The sequence below is a fragment of the Typopeltis vanoorti genome, chromosome 7 (assembly GCF_054136105.1).
Source record: "Typopeltis vanoorti isolate ZY-2024b chromosome 7, IOZ_Tvanoo_1.0, whole genome shotgun sequence".
Lineage (NCBI taxonomy): Eukaryota > Metazoa > Arthropoda > Arachnida > Uropygi > Thelyphonidae > Typopeltis > Typopeltis vanoorti.
This window is the reverse complement of record NC_143555.1, coordinates 154,239,670-154,258,672: the sequence shown is the minus strand read 5'-3', so window position 1 is coordinate 154,258,672 and position 19,003 is coordinate 154,239,670. Positions and strand designations below refer to the sequence as shown.

Sequence of the window (19,003 nt, the reverse complement as noted above, 5' to 3'; positions counted from 1 at the left end):
TTGGAAAATTTTTTGGAGATTTGCAACAATTTGAAAAAACTCACATATGAACCCCATAGCTTAGAAATATTGAAAAAATTAAGAAAAAGTTACGTATGTTATGAATGTATAAAATATATTTATTTACTAGTCTATATTAATATTTACTACCATAAAGTATACACAAATCTGTTTTAAAAAGTTTAAATTTATCAAAACTTACGCACACAAACACTTACAGACTGTACATGGCCATTTGCAGTTGAGGGAAATGTAAACAAAGGTAAAGATGCAGTGTTAAATCTTAACTGTTATTAATTAGTTAAATGAATTAATTAGCAGAAAATAAAATTTTTATAATGATTCATTCATTAGTGTATAGGCTAGGCTACCACGAAGCAATCGTATCGATTGCACTAGTCTACCATAAAGCAGTCATATTGCTGCTTCTTCGTTATCAACGCACAAATCGTTATACATGTAAATAAATATGAATTTCTTTTACATGTTATCTTTTCATTTTTGATATGCAGTGTTAGTAATACACATAACATCTACAGTGTTTTGTATCATATAAGACAATATTTCAGTAAGGAAATACCATGAGTAGACATATTACTTACTATTATAATAACGGAATTAACTCACGTAAATTATTCTTTATTTGTAGAATTTTCGCCTGAGTATCACAGGCATCATCACTACAAGTACAAAGGCTAATTAAACAATAACTGTTATATTCACAAAGCACCACCTAAGTAGCTACGGTTAAATTTCCTAAATTTATTTTAAAAAAAAACACAGTCTGGACTTGCAGAGCATGCCATCAACACCAGACATAGAGTTCAGTGGAACAAGACAAAAGTCATTCACAAAAGTCGGTTCCTAATGGAACAGCATTACAAAGAAACGTGAAAATTTACTTCACTCCCCTAACCTAAACAGATTTGATGGTCTACGTCTTTCCCTCTTATGGGAGATAGTACTCTATAAATCAGCAAATCTTTCCCAACTTGTAATTGTATACATATATATATATATTAAAAGAAAAAAAAATTTTTTTTAATAAATTTAGGAAATTTAACCTTAGCTACTTAGGTGGTGCTTTGTGAATATAACAGTTATTGTTTAATTAGCCTTTGTACCTGTACTGATGATGCCTGTGATACTCGGGCGAAAATTCTACGAATAAAGAATAATTTTCTTGAGTTAATTCCTTTATTATAATAGTAAGTAATAAGACAATAATAAGATGTAGGTACTGACAGGCATTTTTTTTTTGATTATTCGTTCCGTTCTCATTTATAAACAAGAAATAAAAGCCTGAAATGATTTTTATCTTCTGTTTTCACTCCTCGCGAAAAACATTTCTGGGTATGTTCTTAGTTTTTGTTTGTAAACTTACGGTATTGATAAATACAATACTGTAAATGTATTTTCACTTCCTTATGATTTTCTTTTCTCTACCTTAATTTATTGTAAGAATATAATATATATACATACATACCATATAAAATATGTGTTAATCAGCTGTTTATGTTATCGGTCAACAGTAGGCTATTAATAGTTAAGTTTTTGGGAGTCAAAATTTTTATGCAGGGAGGGGGGGGAATAGTGCCAAAATTCACTATGTTGTAAACATCGAATGCATTTAATTTGCATATCACACAACTCGACTAATGAGAGGAGGGTTTAAAAATAATGACACAGGAATTTTCCCTTCATTCTGGTTGTTATGCTATCCACGATGATGACACTAACCTTGCCCCAGCGTGCTTTGCTCATGAAGCTGCACTACCTAAACAATTGGAAAATGCTGTTGCTGCACTCTGCGAATTTCTTTGCCTGAACAAATGTCGAGTCCACTATTTCCATGTAATCTGTGATTAATGATTATTCGTTTTGGAGAAATGAGACTGTTGGGAGTTAGACCTGACAGAGATCACAAACTAATCAGTTCCCAATAAGTAAATGAAGTTTCTACTACTGTTTTGGAGCAGACCATGAATACAGCTGGACGTGCCTTACACAACTGTCTGGAAAATTGTACAGAAGATTCTGAATTTCTACCCATTCAAGATAACTCTGACACAGGAGTTGGGCCCATTGGACTTTGAAAGTCGACTGACATTTGCTTTAGCATTTTTTGCTTGAGTGGAGTTGGATGCTGCATGGCCATAGATGATTTTGTGCAGAGATGAGGCTCACTTTCATCTGAACAGAGCTGTGAATACCTACAATTGGTAGATTTGGACTACACAAAACCCACGTACAATAATTCCTTTGTATTCACCCAAAGTTACTGTCTGGTTCAGGTTTACAGTTTCATTTATCATTGAACCATTCTTCTTTGAGGACATTCGACATTCAGATCCTGTAACCTGCTCAGTTACTGCTGAGAGGTATCGAGATGTGATAAACAATTTTATTGTGCCACAGCTACAGCAGCACCTATGCATGAACTCAGTAATTTTTATGCAGGATGGGCTGCTCCACACATCGGTGGATCCATACAGGAGGTTCTTCGAGAACATTTCATGGAAGCAAGAATGATAAGCCATGCTTTTCCCACTTCATGGCTGCTTCATTCACCTTATCTGACCTAAAATTAAAGTATCCCTAAATAGGGATACTTTAATTTTGATCTTCATGTATATGATGAAAATATAACAGTTTATTATGAAGCATGTATGCACACAGACCATTCAAGATTTTTCTTGCTTGAAAAATGTACTCAAACATGAAAAAATTTGTTTTGTAAGGCTTGCTGATTTGTGTTGTTATTTCACTATATCATTCTTTAGTATTTTTTTTAAATAAAAATAATGATAAAAAAATGAAGTTGATATAAAGGTGCACTAATTTCCCAGCACCTTTTGGTTTCAGAACCTTTCTGGATTAGCCATTTTGCCAGAGAAATGGAGGTCACAGTAAATTACATCAGCATTCCTTTGCCCCATATACCCTCCCATGTTCTATAGCATGGACCACTAGATACTTAAACAAATATGAAATGCAAAATAAATGTAAATTAAGTGCAATTTATATTTATTTTGCATTGCGATAAAATGAAATATATTAGTGCAATTTATACAATATGTTTATTTTTATCCATGAAAATAAATGACAAAATACAAAATAAATGATAATTTATTTTGTCATTTATCCAAAATAAATGACAAGTAAATGATTTATTTGTCATAAATCAAGTGATTTATGACAAATCACTTGTCATAGTGATTTGAATCATCCCAAATCACTATGACTTGGATCTCATCCAAGTCACTATGGGACTTGGATGAGAGTCATCACTATGGGACTCTCATCCAAGGCTCATCACTATGGATGAGACATGGATTCACCATTACACACCAGAATCCAAACAGCAGTCAAAACAGTGGACAGTAGCCGGTTATTCAGTGCCAAAGAAGACAAAGTCAGTTCCATCAGCAGGAAAGGTCATGGCATCGGTGCTTTGAGATGCTGAAATGTATTAGTCTTAAGGGAGATTATGTTGAAAAATAAAATTAATTTTGAAATTATAAATTCGTTTTTTCATTGTTAGGCCGAGAACTTTTCAGACCACCCTCGTATAAATGTGTCTGCAGGCTTGCCAACATTTAGAACATCTAACAAACATTTCGTGAAAAGTGAGTGATAGTTAGCCTTCATATGGTGTAATATTCCTTGGTCTTGGGGATTGGATAAGGGATATATAGGTTGGTGGGCAGTATTTACACTAAACTGTATATCCCTTACACTGTATAATTAGAGATGTGCAGTGCACACAGGCTTCCCACAGAAAAACTTTTCAAACAGTTCTGATCTAATTAATCTTGGTAGTAATCCAGTAGTTTTATTTGAACAGTATATTCAAGGGCAAATTTTTAACTCCTTTCAAAGTCTTCATGGCATTTACTACCTATGATTTCCAGTGGCATACTTTTGTAACTCTGTCCATAGATTGTCTGAATCCATGGGCACTTTTTCATCCTCTGCTGTTAATATCATTTGTGGTTCACGTCACAGTTTGTTAAAACTGCATTATATGTAGTCTCATCACCATTATATAGTTGATCAGGAATATGGCACTCATTAGCTAAAAATAAGCAAATTCATCCACATACTCAATATCCTCTTAGTTTGTGAACTGTTTTTCACCACACACTTTAGGGATAAAAATTAAATGCCTCTTCTTAAATCTTTGAAGCCATTCTTCATTATAGTCACATTCATGTTCTAATTTAAGCCCTTATGGAATAACTTTGCCTGTTTCATTAACATGCTATACAACATTTGCACTACATCACTCGAACGTTGTTGAAATGATTCCATTAGTATTTGATCATGCTCAATATTTTTACCATATTTCATTGTTTTTTTAATACTCATTGTTTTTTACAATGATTATCTTTCATGAACTATAGACTCAACTGTATAAACATTATTGAATTAAAAAAATGAAACAAATTGAAAACAAGAACCAAACCTTGGAGTCTCAGTGGGAAAAACTGAAAATAGACTGATTGATTCATCTAGGAAGGTATGTGGCAAAGTTGTCTTCAAGGATAGAAAAATTAGAACACCATAGTGAACATAAAAAGTTAAAGAAGAAGAAAGCTTACCAAAGGTTCCTAGCAAATAAGTCAGCAGATGCCGAATACAGAGAAAAATGTAAGAGAGCTAAGCTATGTGTAAAATAAAACTAGCTAAAACAAAATTCATGGAAAGACTTTGGTAAGAATATAGAAAATAATTATCAGAAAGGTGGCAAAATGTTCTGGATGTTATTGAAAAATCTTAGAAATGGAGGAAAGAGTACTGTAAAAAGAATCAAAGATGATAAAGGTGACACAAAAACTGAAGATAAGGATACCTAGATGTCTGGAGTAATTACTAAGTGGGGGGTTAAAACAGCCTTCCCATACCCCCCTCCCCCCGTCAGTAGTTTCTTCATGGTACATTGCTGGTGCTTCAGACATAAGAAGCCCCGGAGATGTCACACTGGTAGTATGAAACTAATGTCTCTAACCAGGCATCCAAAGGTACCAAGCCTCCTGGACCACACGTAGCAACCGTGGAAAAAATACTTTGAAAGACTGTTAAATGATAGCAGTGACATAACCATACTAGAAAATTTTCAAGAGGAATTCAAAGAGGAGTACTTATCAATACTTGAGGTAGACATCAAAAACATGAAATGTGGAAAGGCAGCTGGAGTGATGATATGTGACCAGAAATAAGTATGGAGGTATAAACGTTTTGCAGCATCTACACTGCATAATTTGGAGGACCTGGTCAAAATGTTGAATTTCTGATGATTGCAGCAGAGCTCTCATAGTACCATCTATAAAAAAGTGAATACAGCTAAATGTGAGAATTGCAGAGGAATTTTTCTTTACCAAGTGTTCCAGGTAAGATTTATGCAAGCATACTTGAAAAGAGGCTGAGAAAAATTGTGGAAGAGAAACCGACAGAAGAACAAGCTGGATTCAGGCCAAATAGAGGTTGTCAGGACCAGATTTTCACTTTATGACAAATAGTTGAACTTTATGACAAATACATAACTGGTAGTATGAAACTAATGTCTCTAACCAGGCATCCAAAGGTACCAAGCCTCCTGGACCACACGTAGCAACCGTGGAAAAAATACTTTGAAAGACTGTTAAATGATAGCAGTGACATAACCATACTAGAAAATTTTCAAGAGGAATTCAAAGAGGAGTACTTATCAATACTTGAGGTAGACATCAAAAACATGAAATGTGGAAAGGCAGCTGGAGTGATGATATGTGACCAGAAATAAGTATGGAGGTATAAACGTTTTGCAGCATCTACACTGCATAATTTGGAGGACCTGGTCAAAATGTCGAATTTCTGATGATTGCAGCAGAGCTCTCATAGTACCATCTATAAAAAAGTGAATACAGCTAAATGTGAGAATTGCAGAGGAATTTTTCTTTACCAAGTGTTCCAGGTAAGATTTATGCAAGCATACTTGAAAAGAGGCTGAGAAAAATTGTGGAAGAGAAACCGACAGAAGAACAAGCTGGATTCAGGCCAAATAGAGGTTGTCAGGACCAGATTTTCACTTTATGACAAATAGTTGAGAAATCATGGAAGTATGACAAGGATCTTGCAGCAAGGCTTATATGTTGGTAATACATAACTGGTAATTAACTTAAGGAATTTACAATGCATAAAACGGATATTAATTAAAGGAAACTTTTATGAATACCTTCAATATTTCGGCAGTGTCACGTTGCCATCTTCTGGAACATACAAATATGGTATGTGCATGCAGGCACTAACAAAAGCAAATGAGGAAGAAGGCAAGAAACTAATATTGTTCCTAAAGTCCTAATGGTGCCCCCTAGCAGGCTAATTGGGTCTTGGACGTTAGGTTGAAGTTCTCATGATGCAAGTCTCCCAAATTTGGGGCAGTCTCATTTACCCAAATTTGTTGAGGTTTGAAATATTTTTTAGAACTGCTGATGAGTCCATGAATAATCTTTCGTACTTGAACTTGCTGCGGTGTATTATTTTAGTTTTCTTCCAATGAATTCTATGGCATGGTCTGCAAGCCCAGAGTGATTTTCGGTTTCACCAGATTGTACTGGTGAAACCAGATGTAGTCTTTGTGTTCTGAAATCCTGATATTCGCTGTCCTGCCTGTTTGGCCAAAGCATTTTATAGCTGCAAGGGACCTGGTATATACCAGGTAGGTCTAGGGGAAGTGGTTGGTCTTTGATAGAGCGGATAAGGGATGCCAACTTTTTATACGGTCTATAACAAGAAGTTAGGTCATATTTATTGAGGATATTGGTTATTTTCTCAGAGGTGCCACGGATGTAGGGGATGGTGATAGATTTAGTGTAATCTTTATTGTGAAGGGGGGAAAGGGTTGTGGTTTACTGGTTTTGCTAAGAAAGTGTTGAGGATGTGGTTTAGTTCAGTGGTATTGACAAGGATCTGTATTTAAGTTTTGTAGATCTGGAACAGGCATAGAACAAGATGCCCAGAGAAAAGCTTTTCAAAACACTCAATTATATGTGCGAATGGAACATTATACAGAGTAGTACATGGTCTATATTTAAGCTGGTAGTCAGCAATTAGAAATGAAGGAAATACAGGAAGATGGTTTGATGTAAAATCAGAGATAAGACAAGGATGTACATTATCTCCACTATTATTCATAATTGATGTGGATCACATTATGATGAATAATAGTGGAGATGATGGACATCTGGCATTAGACCTGATATTAGAATTGGAGATGTCAAACTTAGCTTTTTGCTTTATGCAGATGATGTTGTACTCCTAAACACATGTAGTCAAGTCTTCACTAACTAAATTAAATAATAGCTGTAATGAATTTGGCATGAAAATCAGCAATAAAAAGACCAAAACTATGAAAATAGGCAGAGGCATAGAAAACTTTAGCTTTCTGAATGCAGATCCTATAGAACAAGTAAAATATTTCAGCTATTTAGGTATAGCTTTTTAGTGAAAATGGATCACCAGCTGAATAAAGAATAAGAGAGAAATTATCTAAAACGCCAAACTTGCAGTATACAAGACACTGTTGAAACCAGCTTTATGTTATGGATCTGAGAGTTGGGTTAGAAATAAAATACTTGTTCAAAGACTAGAGACCACAGATATGAGTGTTATGAGAAAAATTAGGTGATTGAACAGATGGCAGAATTATATTAAAAATGAAGACATTAGGAAGGACCCTGACATTGTTTGCATACAAGAATAATGTGTGAGCAGGACTAATCTAAGATGGTATCGTCACTTAAATAGAATGAGGGAGGAAAGATTAGCAAAACAGGTGTTTAATGCCAAGATGGCAGGAAAAGGACTGAGAGGAAGACCATGGTCTTGGGGGATTGATTCAGTTAGAAGTGCCTTAGAAACACGAAATGTTACATATGACTATTGGAGTGCTTACAAATAATAGACTGACTTGGAGGAAAATTATTGATAACAGATTAATAATAACATAAAATTAATCATGTAGTGCTGTCATAATAACTTGAACATCCCTTGAGGGTACTTATCAGGAAATTGAAGATAATGATGATCTCTAAAGAACTTCAGCATTTTCTCTCTTTGCTTGTTCATATTATAAACATTTGATGAACCAGTATGATCCGTGTCAAAGAGATACTGCACCAAAATGCCATAGTCGTACTTACTGTTGACACCACCACTGCGAATTGCACCTCGCTTAGAAACAATTGCGGGGATTAAAAGTAAGCAAATTAAGCTAAGAATCAATCAAAAATCATGTGATTACCAACTGTACATGTAAATAATGAAATGGGAATGTATTACCACACAGCACCACCTGTGGCATCTCAGTAAAGTAGATGGAGTCGCAGGAATATCAAGTGCGCTTTCATAATTTTCTCTAGACTAAAAGAGATGCTGGACCATCTGTTGCCAGAAAAAACTATAGCCACAAACTACCATCATTCACACACACACATGCATATGTGTTAGCATAATTTTGTTAACTTTGATTTTAAATGTCAAGAAAATCAATTTTTATTAATTGAATGTTAAGCCATCATCATACGTATCAGGATTTAGGCCTAGTATGGCCTGTTCCGGCCTTAGAAGTCATCGTTGAATCGTTTAAGAGGACGTCCTGGTTTTCTTTTTCCATAACATGCTATGTTAAGCCATAGCAATTTTTTTAAATTGCAGATCTTTCTTTTTTTATTTTAACATGGAAAATATTAATACAGAAGAAGGTGAAATAAAGTTACACATATACTAAATCCAAATTCACTATCGTGCATAGTGTTAGAATTGTTCCTGTGATATAGTATTCTTGGCGAAGGGAAATAAGAGGTATAAATAGTAAAAATTTATTTTTTTTATCGTTAACATGCAAAATTTTATTCAGATTACTTTATTTTTAGATCAAGTATCGAGTCCAAGTAAAAATTTAAAGACTAAATCCTAGTACTTGAACCAAAAACACCTTGTTTACAATATGAATTTGATTTAGCTTCTGTCAGTGCACTTTCTATCTTTAATACAAAGCATTGATAAATTTCATGTTTTCCTTGCTACAGCATAACTGCCAGCAGCTGCATTTTGATATCATGGTTTTTGTGTAAACATTACAGAGATATCTTCCCCTCTAAGATGTGGTGACCTCCTTTGGTCTGTTGCCATACCAACTATATACTCATAACAAACAGTATTATGTTAAAATAATAAATATGTATCTGTGTTGAAAGTTTATTTTTCACTTGATTAGAATATAATAAATTTAGTTTAATCCTTTATCCAAGTGTGACACACTTGGATTAAGGCCTACGGTAAATGGGTGGTGTCTCACACCAGGTGATGAAATTCAACCTAAGAGCAAATATCTATGTCTGTGACAGGATTCGAACCTGAAGCCTATTTTTTTTTTGTTGGAGAGTGGATGCTTTCTCCTCTGCTAACTAGGTCGGCAATTGTGCAGTGTTATGTAGTTGCAAAGGTCTTAACTATCAAACCAGCTATTCTCTATCCATTGAAAAAGGAATGTAAATCAAACCATGAAATATGTAACCACAAATCAGACCTGACTTATTGATTATTGTCTCATTAAGGGGACTCTAATCTCCTTAATGTGTATTATCAAATTATTTATACATAGTCTGATTAAGTTCCTGAAAGAGCAGGTACCTCCTTCTCCACCCCCAAAGGTTCCTGTATTATGAGCGCGCTGATAAAATTATACATAGTCTGATTAACTTCAGATTTTATTTCATATGCATTACGTTTTTTAGCTCTTAAAATACACAAATCATATAAACAGGTAAAAACTGTTTATCAAGGTATATTTTTATTCAGGTTTGGATTTCGCACTAATCCTCAATTGTCCATTCGGGCCCGTCCAAAACTGGGTGGCCATACAGTTACAATTGCTCCTGTTATAGAATGGATAGAAAAAAAATTAGTTCTGGAATTTCAGGTAAGAATTGGAATTATTAATAATAACTGATGTTTACCATTAATTACTTCATTTACAAAGCAGTGTGCTGATAGCTAATTCTTTTTATGTGGCCCCCATCCATGAAAGGTTTTTTTGTAAACCTGTAGTATACATTCATACCATGGGTAGAATTAGAGGTTTTTATTTTATTTTTTATATACTCTGGTAACTCTACCCTAGAGACCAAACATGGAACTTTTTCAATCCGCTTCAGGCCTCAAATAAGTGGAGTGGTGGTCTTGCACCATGTGATGAAATTCATCTCCGACCTAAGGACTATCATCCATGCAGGTTCAAACCTGCACCCTATTGGTCGGAGAGTAGATGCACTAATCCTCAGCCAACCAGGCTGGTACTTGAGAAACTCTGATGATAACAAGCACGGTCAAGAGGTGTCAATGCTGATGGACTGCACTTAAATGCTTTTGGAGTTAGGTGTTGAGAGAGTGTGGAAACGCAAAGTCTGGAAAACTATGGAAATTAGGACAGATGTAGACAAATATGTGTGTGACGGCACCATTGAAGCAAATCAATGTGAGAATAACTAAGTGCAGAATCTAGTCTCGAAAGCAAAAATATTGAATAAAGTATTCAATTCAGGAAGTAGAGGTGATTGGGGGCCTATGTGGATGCTGCTGTTTCTGTATACTAATACCAGAAGTATCAGGAACAAGAGGGAGGAGTTTTGGGCATTGGTTTGTGCAACCTTGCCAAATGCTATAGGCATTCGCGAAACTTGGCTAACAGTAGTTCCAGGGATAAAATGTGATGGATTTAGTATTTTCAAGAAGGATAGAGTAGACAGAACAGGGGGCAGGCTACTCCTGATAATAGCAGATAGCCAAAAACAGTAGGAGTCTGTCGGACAGATGACATTTCTTTTGAGTCAGTATTATGTGAGATTAAGGCAAATTGGACAAAATATTAAAAAAATGATGGTACGACATGACAAAATTTCATGCCGGCTGGGGCGTCACCCAGTTAAACAAGACCCCCGTTGTTTTCGCCAAGGAACCAGGGCGAACAGTGAAAAGTCAGCTACTGGAACAAATCTGAAAACAAACCCAAACTCAACATCACCAGAGTTAAAGATTGGTACTATCAACATAAGAAGCCTGAATGGCAAAGAAATGGAGCTAGCTGAGGAATTAGATAAGTACCAGATCGACATAATAGGGGTGACTGAAACAAAAAAGACAAAACCTGGAGAGATCTTTCTGAGCAATAAATATAAAATGTTGTATTCAGGCAATGACAATCAAGGAAAAGGAGTAGCCATAGTATTCAACACAAAATACGAGGCTAATCTTCTTGAAATGGCAGTCAATCTTAAGTAGAGTAATGTGGGCAAATATGAGAATGGGTAACTGGACAATGAGAATTATTTGTGCTATGGTCCCACAAAAAGTTCTACTAAGGTAGAAGTGGAGGAATTTTTTGAGGCTTTAGAAAAAGCAACTGACACAATGAAAAAGATAAAGTTGGTCCTTGTTGGGGATCTAAATAGCAGAGTAGGAAATGATTGTCCGACATACAAAAATATTTTTGGAAAATTTGGAGAAAAGAGCAAAGCTAATAATAATGGCAAATATCTGTTAGATTTATGTTCAGGACATGGACTGGTTATTACTAACACTGTGTTCCAACATAAAATTGTGCACAAATTCACATGGAGAGAAGAAGCAAGGAATAAGAAAAGTCTCATTGACTATGTTATTGTTGATAGTGATGTTTTCTCCTTGGTGCAGGACACCAGAGTGTACAGAGGATTTGAAATTGAAAGTGATCACTATTTAGTCTTGAGCAGGATAAAATTGAATTTCATATTGAAAAGAATAACATGTAAGAAAGTTATAAAGCGAATAAAAGTTGAGCAGCTCTCAGATGTGAACTGTAGACTAAAATACACATAGATTACTGAAGAAAAAATGAAAGAGTTTGAGAACAGGAATCAAAACCTTGGAGATTCAGTGGCAAACTCTGAAGAAAACATTGATTGATTCTGCCAGAGAGGCATGTGGTGAAGTTGTCTGCAAGGATAAAAAAATCGGAACTCCCTGGTGGACACAGGAAGTTAAAGAGGCAGTGAAGGAAAAGAAGAAAGCATATCAAAAGTTCCTGTCAAATAAGTCAGCTTGTGCTCTTAGAGAATACAGAGACAAGTGCAAGAATGCTAAACACTGTGCAAAACTAGCTAAACAAAAGTCATGGGAGGACTTTGGCAAGAATATAGAAAATAAATATCAAGAAGGTGGCAAAATATTCTGGAGGTTGTTGGAGAAGCTTAGGAATGGAGGAAAGAGTGCTGTAAAAGGAGTTAGAGATGATAAAGGTGACATGAAAACGGGAGAAAAAAGATATCCTTGAAGTATGGAGTAATACTTTGAAAAACTGCTAAATGAAACAAGCAGTGATGACAGCACAGTGGTAAAAAACACTTACCAGGCATGCAGTCAGGAATACATATCCATACTTGAAGTAGAAAAAGCCATCTAAGGCTTGAAATGTGGAAAGGCAGCAGGAGTAGATGATATTTGACCAGAAATTCTGAAGTATGGTGGTATAAGAGTCTTACAGTGGCTGGTAACTGCATAGTTCAGAAAGCGTGGACAGAGGGACGAATTCCCAATGATTTGAGTAGAGCTCTCATATTACCCATGTATAAAAAGGGAAATAAAACTGAATGTGAGAATTACAGAGGTATTTCCCTACTGAGTGTTCCTGACAAGATCTATGCAAGTATACTTCAGAAACGGTTGAGAAGAATTGTGAAAGAAAAGCTTGGTGAAGAACAAGCTGGATTCAGGCCAAATAGAGGCTGTGAGGATCAGATCTTCACTTTACGACAAATAGTCGAGAAAGCGTGGGAATATAACAGAGATCTGTATTTAAGTTTTGTCGATTTGGATAAGGCATAAGACAAGGTGCCAAGAGAGAAGCTATTCAATATGCTACAGTTATATGGTGTCAATGGGGCATTATATCAAGCAATACTTAGTCTTTATTTGAAAATTGTAAGTCAGCAGTTAGAATTGAAGGAAGTACAGGAAGATGGTTTAATGTTAAATCTGGTGTGAGACAAGGATGTACATTACCTGTTATATCTATATCATTATCTATATGGATCACATTATGAACAAAAGTGGTATTAAACATGATATCAAAATTGGAGATGTTAATGTCAGCCCTTTGCTTTATACGGATGATGTTATACTTCTAAATAAATCCGCTACAAGTCTCCAAGATTCTCTGACTAAATTGAATAGCTGTTGTAATAGATATGGTATGAAGGTCAGCAATAAAAAGACAAAGACAATGAAAATCGGCAGAATCATTGAAAATGTCAACTGTGTTGTGAATGGAGAACCTGTGGAACAAGTGAAACATTTCAGCTACTTAGGCACGATTTTTACTGAAGACGGTAAATTAAATATAGAAATAGACAACAGAATCAGCAAAGCTGGTATGGTAGGAAGTCAATTGAATAAATTCATATGGAATAAGAGAGAAATTAGTCGGAACACTAAATTAGCTGTATACAAGACAGTGTTCAAACCAGTTTTAACTTATGGATCTGAGAGCTGGGTCAGAAGTAAAACACTTGACCAAAGACTAGAGACCGCAGATATGAGAGTCCTGAGAAAGATAGGCATGAACAGATGGCATCAATGGCAGTATCATATTAAAAACGAGGATATTAGGAAAGAACTTGACATTGTCAACATCCAGGAATGCGTTAGCAGAGCTAATCTCAGGTGGTATGGTCACTTAAACAGAATGGGCGAAGAAAGATTAGCAAAACAAGTGTTCTCTGCCAAGTTGGCAGCAAAACGTCCCAGAGGAAGACCAAGATATAGGTGGATTGATACGGTACAAAGTGCCTTAGAATATAGAAATATAAGATCTGTTGGTGTTGGAGTCTTGACAAGTAACAGACTGATTTGGAGGAAAATTGTAGATAGGAAGTTAGTAATGATGTAATTTTTTTCATGTAGTACTATCATATCCTGTACACCCCTTGAGGGTACATGGCAGGAATTTGATGATGATGAAATTGGTTTGCTGCTGTAGGCCAGGGTTGATGTGAAAGACATGCATCAGCAGATTATTACAATGAGTACAAATCAAGGAATTATTATCTGGGACTTCAATTTTGGAGACATAGATTGGAAGGAAATGTGATTTATACACTCACTGAGAGATAATTTCTTGAAGCAGAATGTGACAGAGGGTGCTTGGGGTACAAGACTGCTGGCTACATTGCCTCCATTGAGGGGAAAGTGATTATGTGGTCTTGACTTGGGAGGTAGAAAAACATAGAAATCCCAATTAAAAAGGTGTATATGTGAAACTATAGAGAAGGTGATTATGATACACTTAGGAGGAAGCTTGAAACAGTACCATAGCATAAAGATCTGCAAGGGAAGGATGTCCATAGTGTATTTGGGATAGTCAAGGGGTTTCTTGAGAAAGCAATATCACACTGTATACCAAAGGTCAGAATGGTAAATTGGGTAGGAGTTAGATGGATGAGTAGTATCATTAAGCATTAATTGCAAACAAAGAAAATGTTGTGGTGGGTATAATCTTTAAAGGTACCTGTGGCATTACTGTAAACAATAAATTACACGATAACCACAGTAATTAACTTTAATAAAATGAAAGTGCAGATATTTCGTATACTAAAAATAACAATACATCATCGGTGTATAGAAACAAGCAAATCAAAGAAACGAGAATACAAGGTACATACAGCAGTCGGTGGTTTACCAATTAAAAACTGTTGCTGCATGCTAGAAATTAATATTAATAAATAATATTAAAAACTATTTTTGATGGTTACATAAGATCTTATGTAACTATCAAATGGGAGAGAGAAACAATCGTTCCGATTCAGATTTGGCCGATATAAAAGGGCTTCGCAACTTTCTTTGAGAAGTGTTCATATTTAAGCCTGCTTCTTTGGAGAATACGAGCTTCATCCCACTGGATATTGTGTTTAATGTCAATACTATGTTGTACCAGACTTTTGAGGCTTCGTGCATTCGATATAATATTGATGTTCTTTAATTCTTTTTTCCACAGAACGGCATTTTTGCCCAAAGTATGTTAGATTACATTCACAAGATATCTGGTAAATGCCAGCTAATGAGGTGACAGTTTGTCTTTTGTAGATGGCAACAAATGTGAAATTTTGTTGATAGGAAAATATGTGAGAATAAGATGATACTTTTTCAAAATTCCATTAATTGGTTCAGAGATGCCAGAAATATAAGGGATTGTAACCCTGCAATCTGTTAAAGATTCCTGAAGTGTTGGAACATAGGAGTCAATTATCTGCTGAATTTGATTAGGGTTGTAACCATTAAATTCCATTAATGTTTTGATAGTGAGAAGTTCTTTTTGTAAGCTTGAGGGAGAGTAACACACCTTATGTGCTCTATTAATTAAAGACTTGATAACACTAATTTTTTGAGAGGTGTGATGAGCAGATTTTTGAAGAATGTATCTGCCAGTAAAGGTAGGTTTCCATAACACTGGTTGATAAATTATTTGAGGGCTGTGTGTGTAGGAAGGATGTTTAGGAATGGTAATTAAAATTAATTATTTTATTTATGTTGAGTCGTGTCTTCTATTTTTATACTACTTATGAATTAGCAGTCACATAAGGTGGGAATACCCTATAGCTCTCACGAACCATGACCGCTGTGAACACAAGGCGAATGAAGTAGTGCTCCGCTGGACCATTACTTCGTTTGCCTGAGCCGGATCATAGGAGATCATGTATTGTTTCATGTACTGGCGATCACTGCAGTTGCCCAGTCATAGGTCGTATGCAATGCGTAGTGTCTATTCTCAAATCGTCTACTCAACTCGCCCCCCCCCCCAAGATTAAATCCTGAGTGCACCACTGTATGCATATGTGCAATTTTTTTTTATTATATGTAATTGCTCCCCCCCCCTACTCTCAATGAGTCTCTGACTCCAGAAGAGCTAATATAATAATAATTCAAAGGCCTTGAATGTTAAGACAAATTTCATGCAGAGTTCAGATTACTGTGGATTGTTATGGATATAAATGAATGTCTGTCAGAAGTTACTCACTCTTCATTTTAAGGAAGGTAGGATAAGCTACCATGCATTTGGTAATGACCTAATTCAGTAGCAACATCAAGTTCATAAAATGCTTTAAAAGTTATATATGAATATCAGATTAATACTGAATACTGATTTTATGCAACTATGAGAAACTTCTTGATATTAAATTATTCTTAATATTATTATTATTATTATTATTATTACGTGATCCCTCCAGGGAGTCCGAAGACTCATTGAGGAAGGGCACCTACTCTACAGCTCTTTGTCTCCACCACTCAATCCATTAACTACAACGAACCGCAGCTACCTTCATCTACACCACCACCACTAGTATTTTCACAAACATCCATGCCTACAGCGAGATTTGAACCCAAGGCCTTTTGGCTGGAAAGCAGATACGCTCACCGCTCAACCAACCAGTCTGGCGATATGAAGTCTGAGAATTAGATATTCAGATTTTAATTAACTTTGATTAACTTCGATTTTATTATTCATATTTAGATATAAAATGATACATTATAAAAAAATAAAGTGCATATCTTTATTGCTAACTGTTAATAATGTTTGTTCTTTATTTCTACAGAAAATCTTTGTCATGCCGAATATGGATAACATTGTCATTCCATTCATGCATTCTGGCTTGTCATCAGATTATTCATGACATTTGTTTTGCTGCTTACCTTTTGTCTTTCATATGGCCAAGATTGGAAAAATAGAATTTTTCTATGTTAAGTCTTATATATTGTGAACTTGACAATTCAAAATGTATATAATGCCATGCCATGATTGTTAGGAATTTCCTAGATATTTCGTTTATTTCTGCAGTGCAGAAAAGTGTCAAGATTGCTACAAAGAACCAAAATGCCAAACATTGTGAAAAAAAAAAAAAAAAAACTTGTATGTTTTAACACATTTCATATTTGTTCAGAAATGAACTATTTATATTCTTAACTTTTTGTATGCCTGCATGAAAATTTCTTTTAATATCAGCACATTGCACTTTAGTGCGATGAACTTTTAGTAAAAAATAAAATAAAAGAAAAAAGATAGAATTACTACATTACAATTAAATCAAAAATATTTTAACTGTTGCTCAGAGTAATTTGTAAATGAAAATTTCTCATACTCTTTGGTTGTGCTTTCTTTTACATAGAATTCTTAGAGTATAATAGTATTTTAATACAAGCAGCTATTAAAATTCATTAGTCATATCAGAAAATCTATTTAGGGAAAAAAAACATATTATTATGAAGTTATTATAACCATGTTTTCACTTAATGTTATGTATTCAAGAATAGTTAAGAATGTTATTTAAATGTTATAGCTTATTTTGATAATTGTTGATTTTGTACTGGTAATTTAATCACCATATTTAATATTTGCATTTGTAAATTAATGAAAACTTAAAAGCACAGAATATTTAAACAAACCTCACTCATGTGAAAGGAATTTTAGATATTATCAGTATTTAAATTAACTCTCAAACTCATTTCTGCTGCATGAGTTTATTTTTTTAAGCTCAACCAAGCAATCCTGCTATAAATGGTTTATAGAGAACTTATCCCTGCCTCCATAATTATAATGATGTAATATTTCTGTATTCTCAATAACTTTAATACATTAATTTGAGGAATTTAACTTCAGAGAATTTACTGTAAAGATAAAGAATGTCGTCCTACAAAAAGATTAAACATCCACCTAAACTAAACAGGTTTTCTATTCAGAAGATTCTTACAGCACTATATAATACAAAAAAAGAAAAAAGCTTTAATTTTGGCTCCACTAGTCCATAACTAGTCATTACATCATTGTAAGCACATTGAAAAAATTTTTAAAACTTTACATAGATTTTGTGCTACATTGATTTCATGTTTTAATACATCAGTAATAATTTTATTTAGAGTAAGCATATTTGTAAGTATTTAATTTTTAAACGTCTTCTCTGTATAGAGTAACTGAAGTAGATGGTGGTGAGACCAGGAAAATTATTTATAGCATTTTGTACTTGAAATATCTTGACACACACAAATATGCATATATCTAAAAATGTATCTGTGTAAAAAAAAAAAAAAAAAAAAAACCTCATTATCATTCTAAATGCATGTGTATTTAGTTCTGTGCAGTTAGATTTTTGTCTTTATCTTGTATTATGGTAACAATTTTCTTAAACTAATGCCACTCTAATGGTTATCTAATGTGAAGTGGTGGTTTGATTCCATCCTGCATACATTTGAGACCAATATTTGTATTACATTATTTTTAAGAATTATGAAGTGATCATTTTGTTATTCTGAATTAACAAGTAATAAAATTGTAAGTATTTGAATTTTTGTAGTTAGTAGCTTTCTGTCCTTAGAGCTATTCAAAATGAAGTGTAGAGGAAGGGCTAGTCCATCATGGCTAAAGTTTGTTAAAGAATAATATTCTAGTTCAGGTAATCACCCTTGATATGTCATAGCTTTGCATAAAATGAATGTGATGTGATGTTTCATCACAAAATTACGTCTCTTTCATGATAGGTTAAGTATTGCAGTGTGGTATATGCTATTAATTTATGGATCGAGCTTATCCAAATTAATCATTTGAATTTAAAATAATAATAATAAAATAAAACAATTTAATGCAATTATTGTATAACATGAGATGTTTTCATTCATTAATTTAATACTAATAGCAACTGACAGCTTGGTTAGTTAGTCAAATTGTTAGTGTATCCACTTTCCAACCAAGATGTTGCTGGTTCAAATCCTGCCATGGCATGGATGGGTAGGAGATGAAAATTTCGTCACCCAGCATGAAACCATCAATCTGCTTATTGGAAGTCCAAAATGAGTTATAAAAAGTTCTGTTTGGTCTCTAGAGCACTGTTTCCCCGACTATATAAAAAAAGAAAGAAATAATACAAAATATATATAATTA

The 19,003-nt window shown here is 34.4% G+C and overlaps 1 protein-coding gene across 1 annotated transcript in view; it reads left to right on the top strand.

Moving 5' to 3' along the window:
• LOC150105227 (testis-expressed protein 2-like) overlaps nt 1-18,711 on the top strand; it is a 200,413-nt gene extending 181,702 nt beyond the window's left edge. The window contains exons 8-9 of the mRNA XM_090396204.1: nt 9,844-9,964; nt 16,668-18,711. Coding sequence (XP_090252330.1) covers nt 9,844-9,964; nt 16,668-16,745 — 199 coding nt within the window. The 3' untranslated portion in view covers nt 16,746-18,711. The remainder of the gene's footprint in view (nt 1-9,843; nt 9,965-16,667) is intronic.
• The last annotated feature ends 292 nt before the right edge of the window (nt 18,712-19,003 follow it).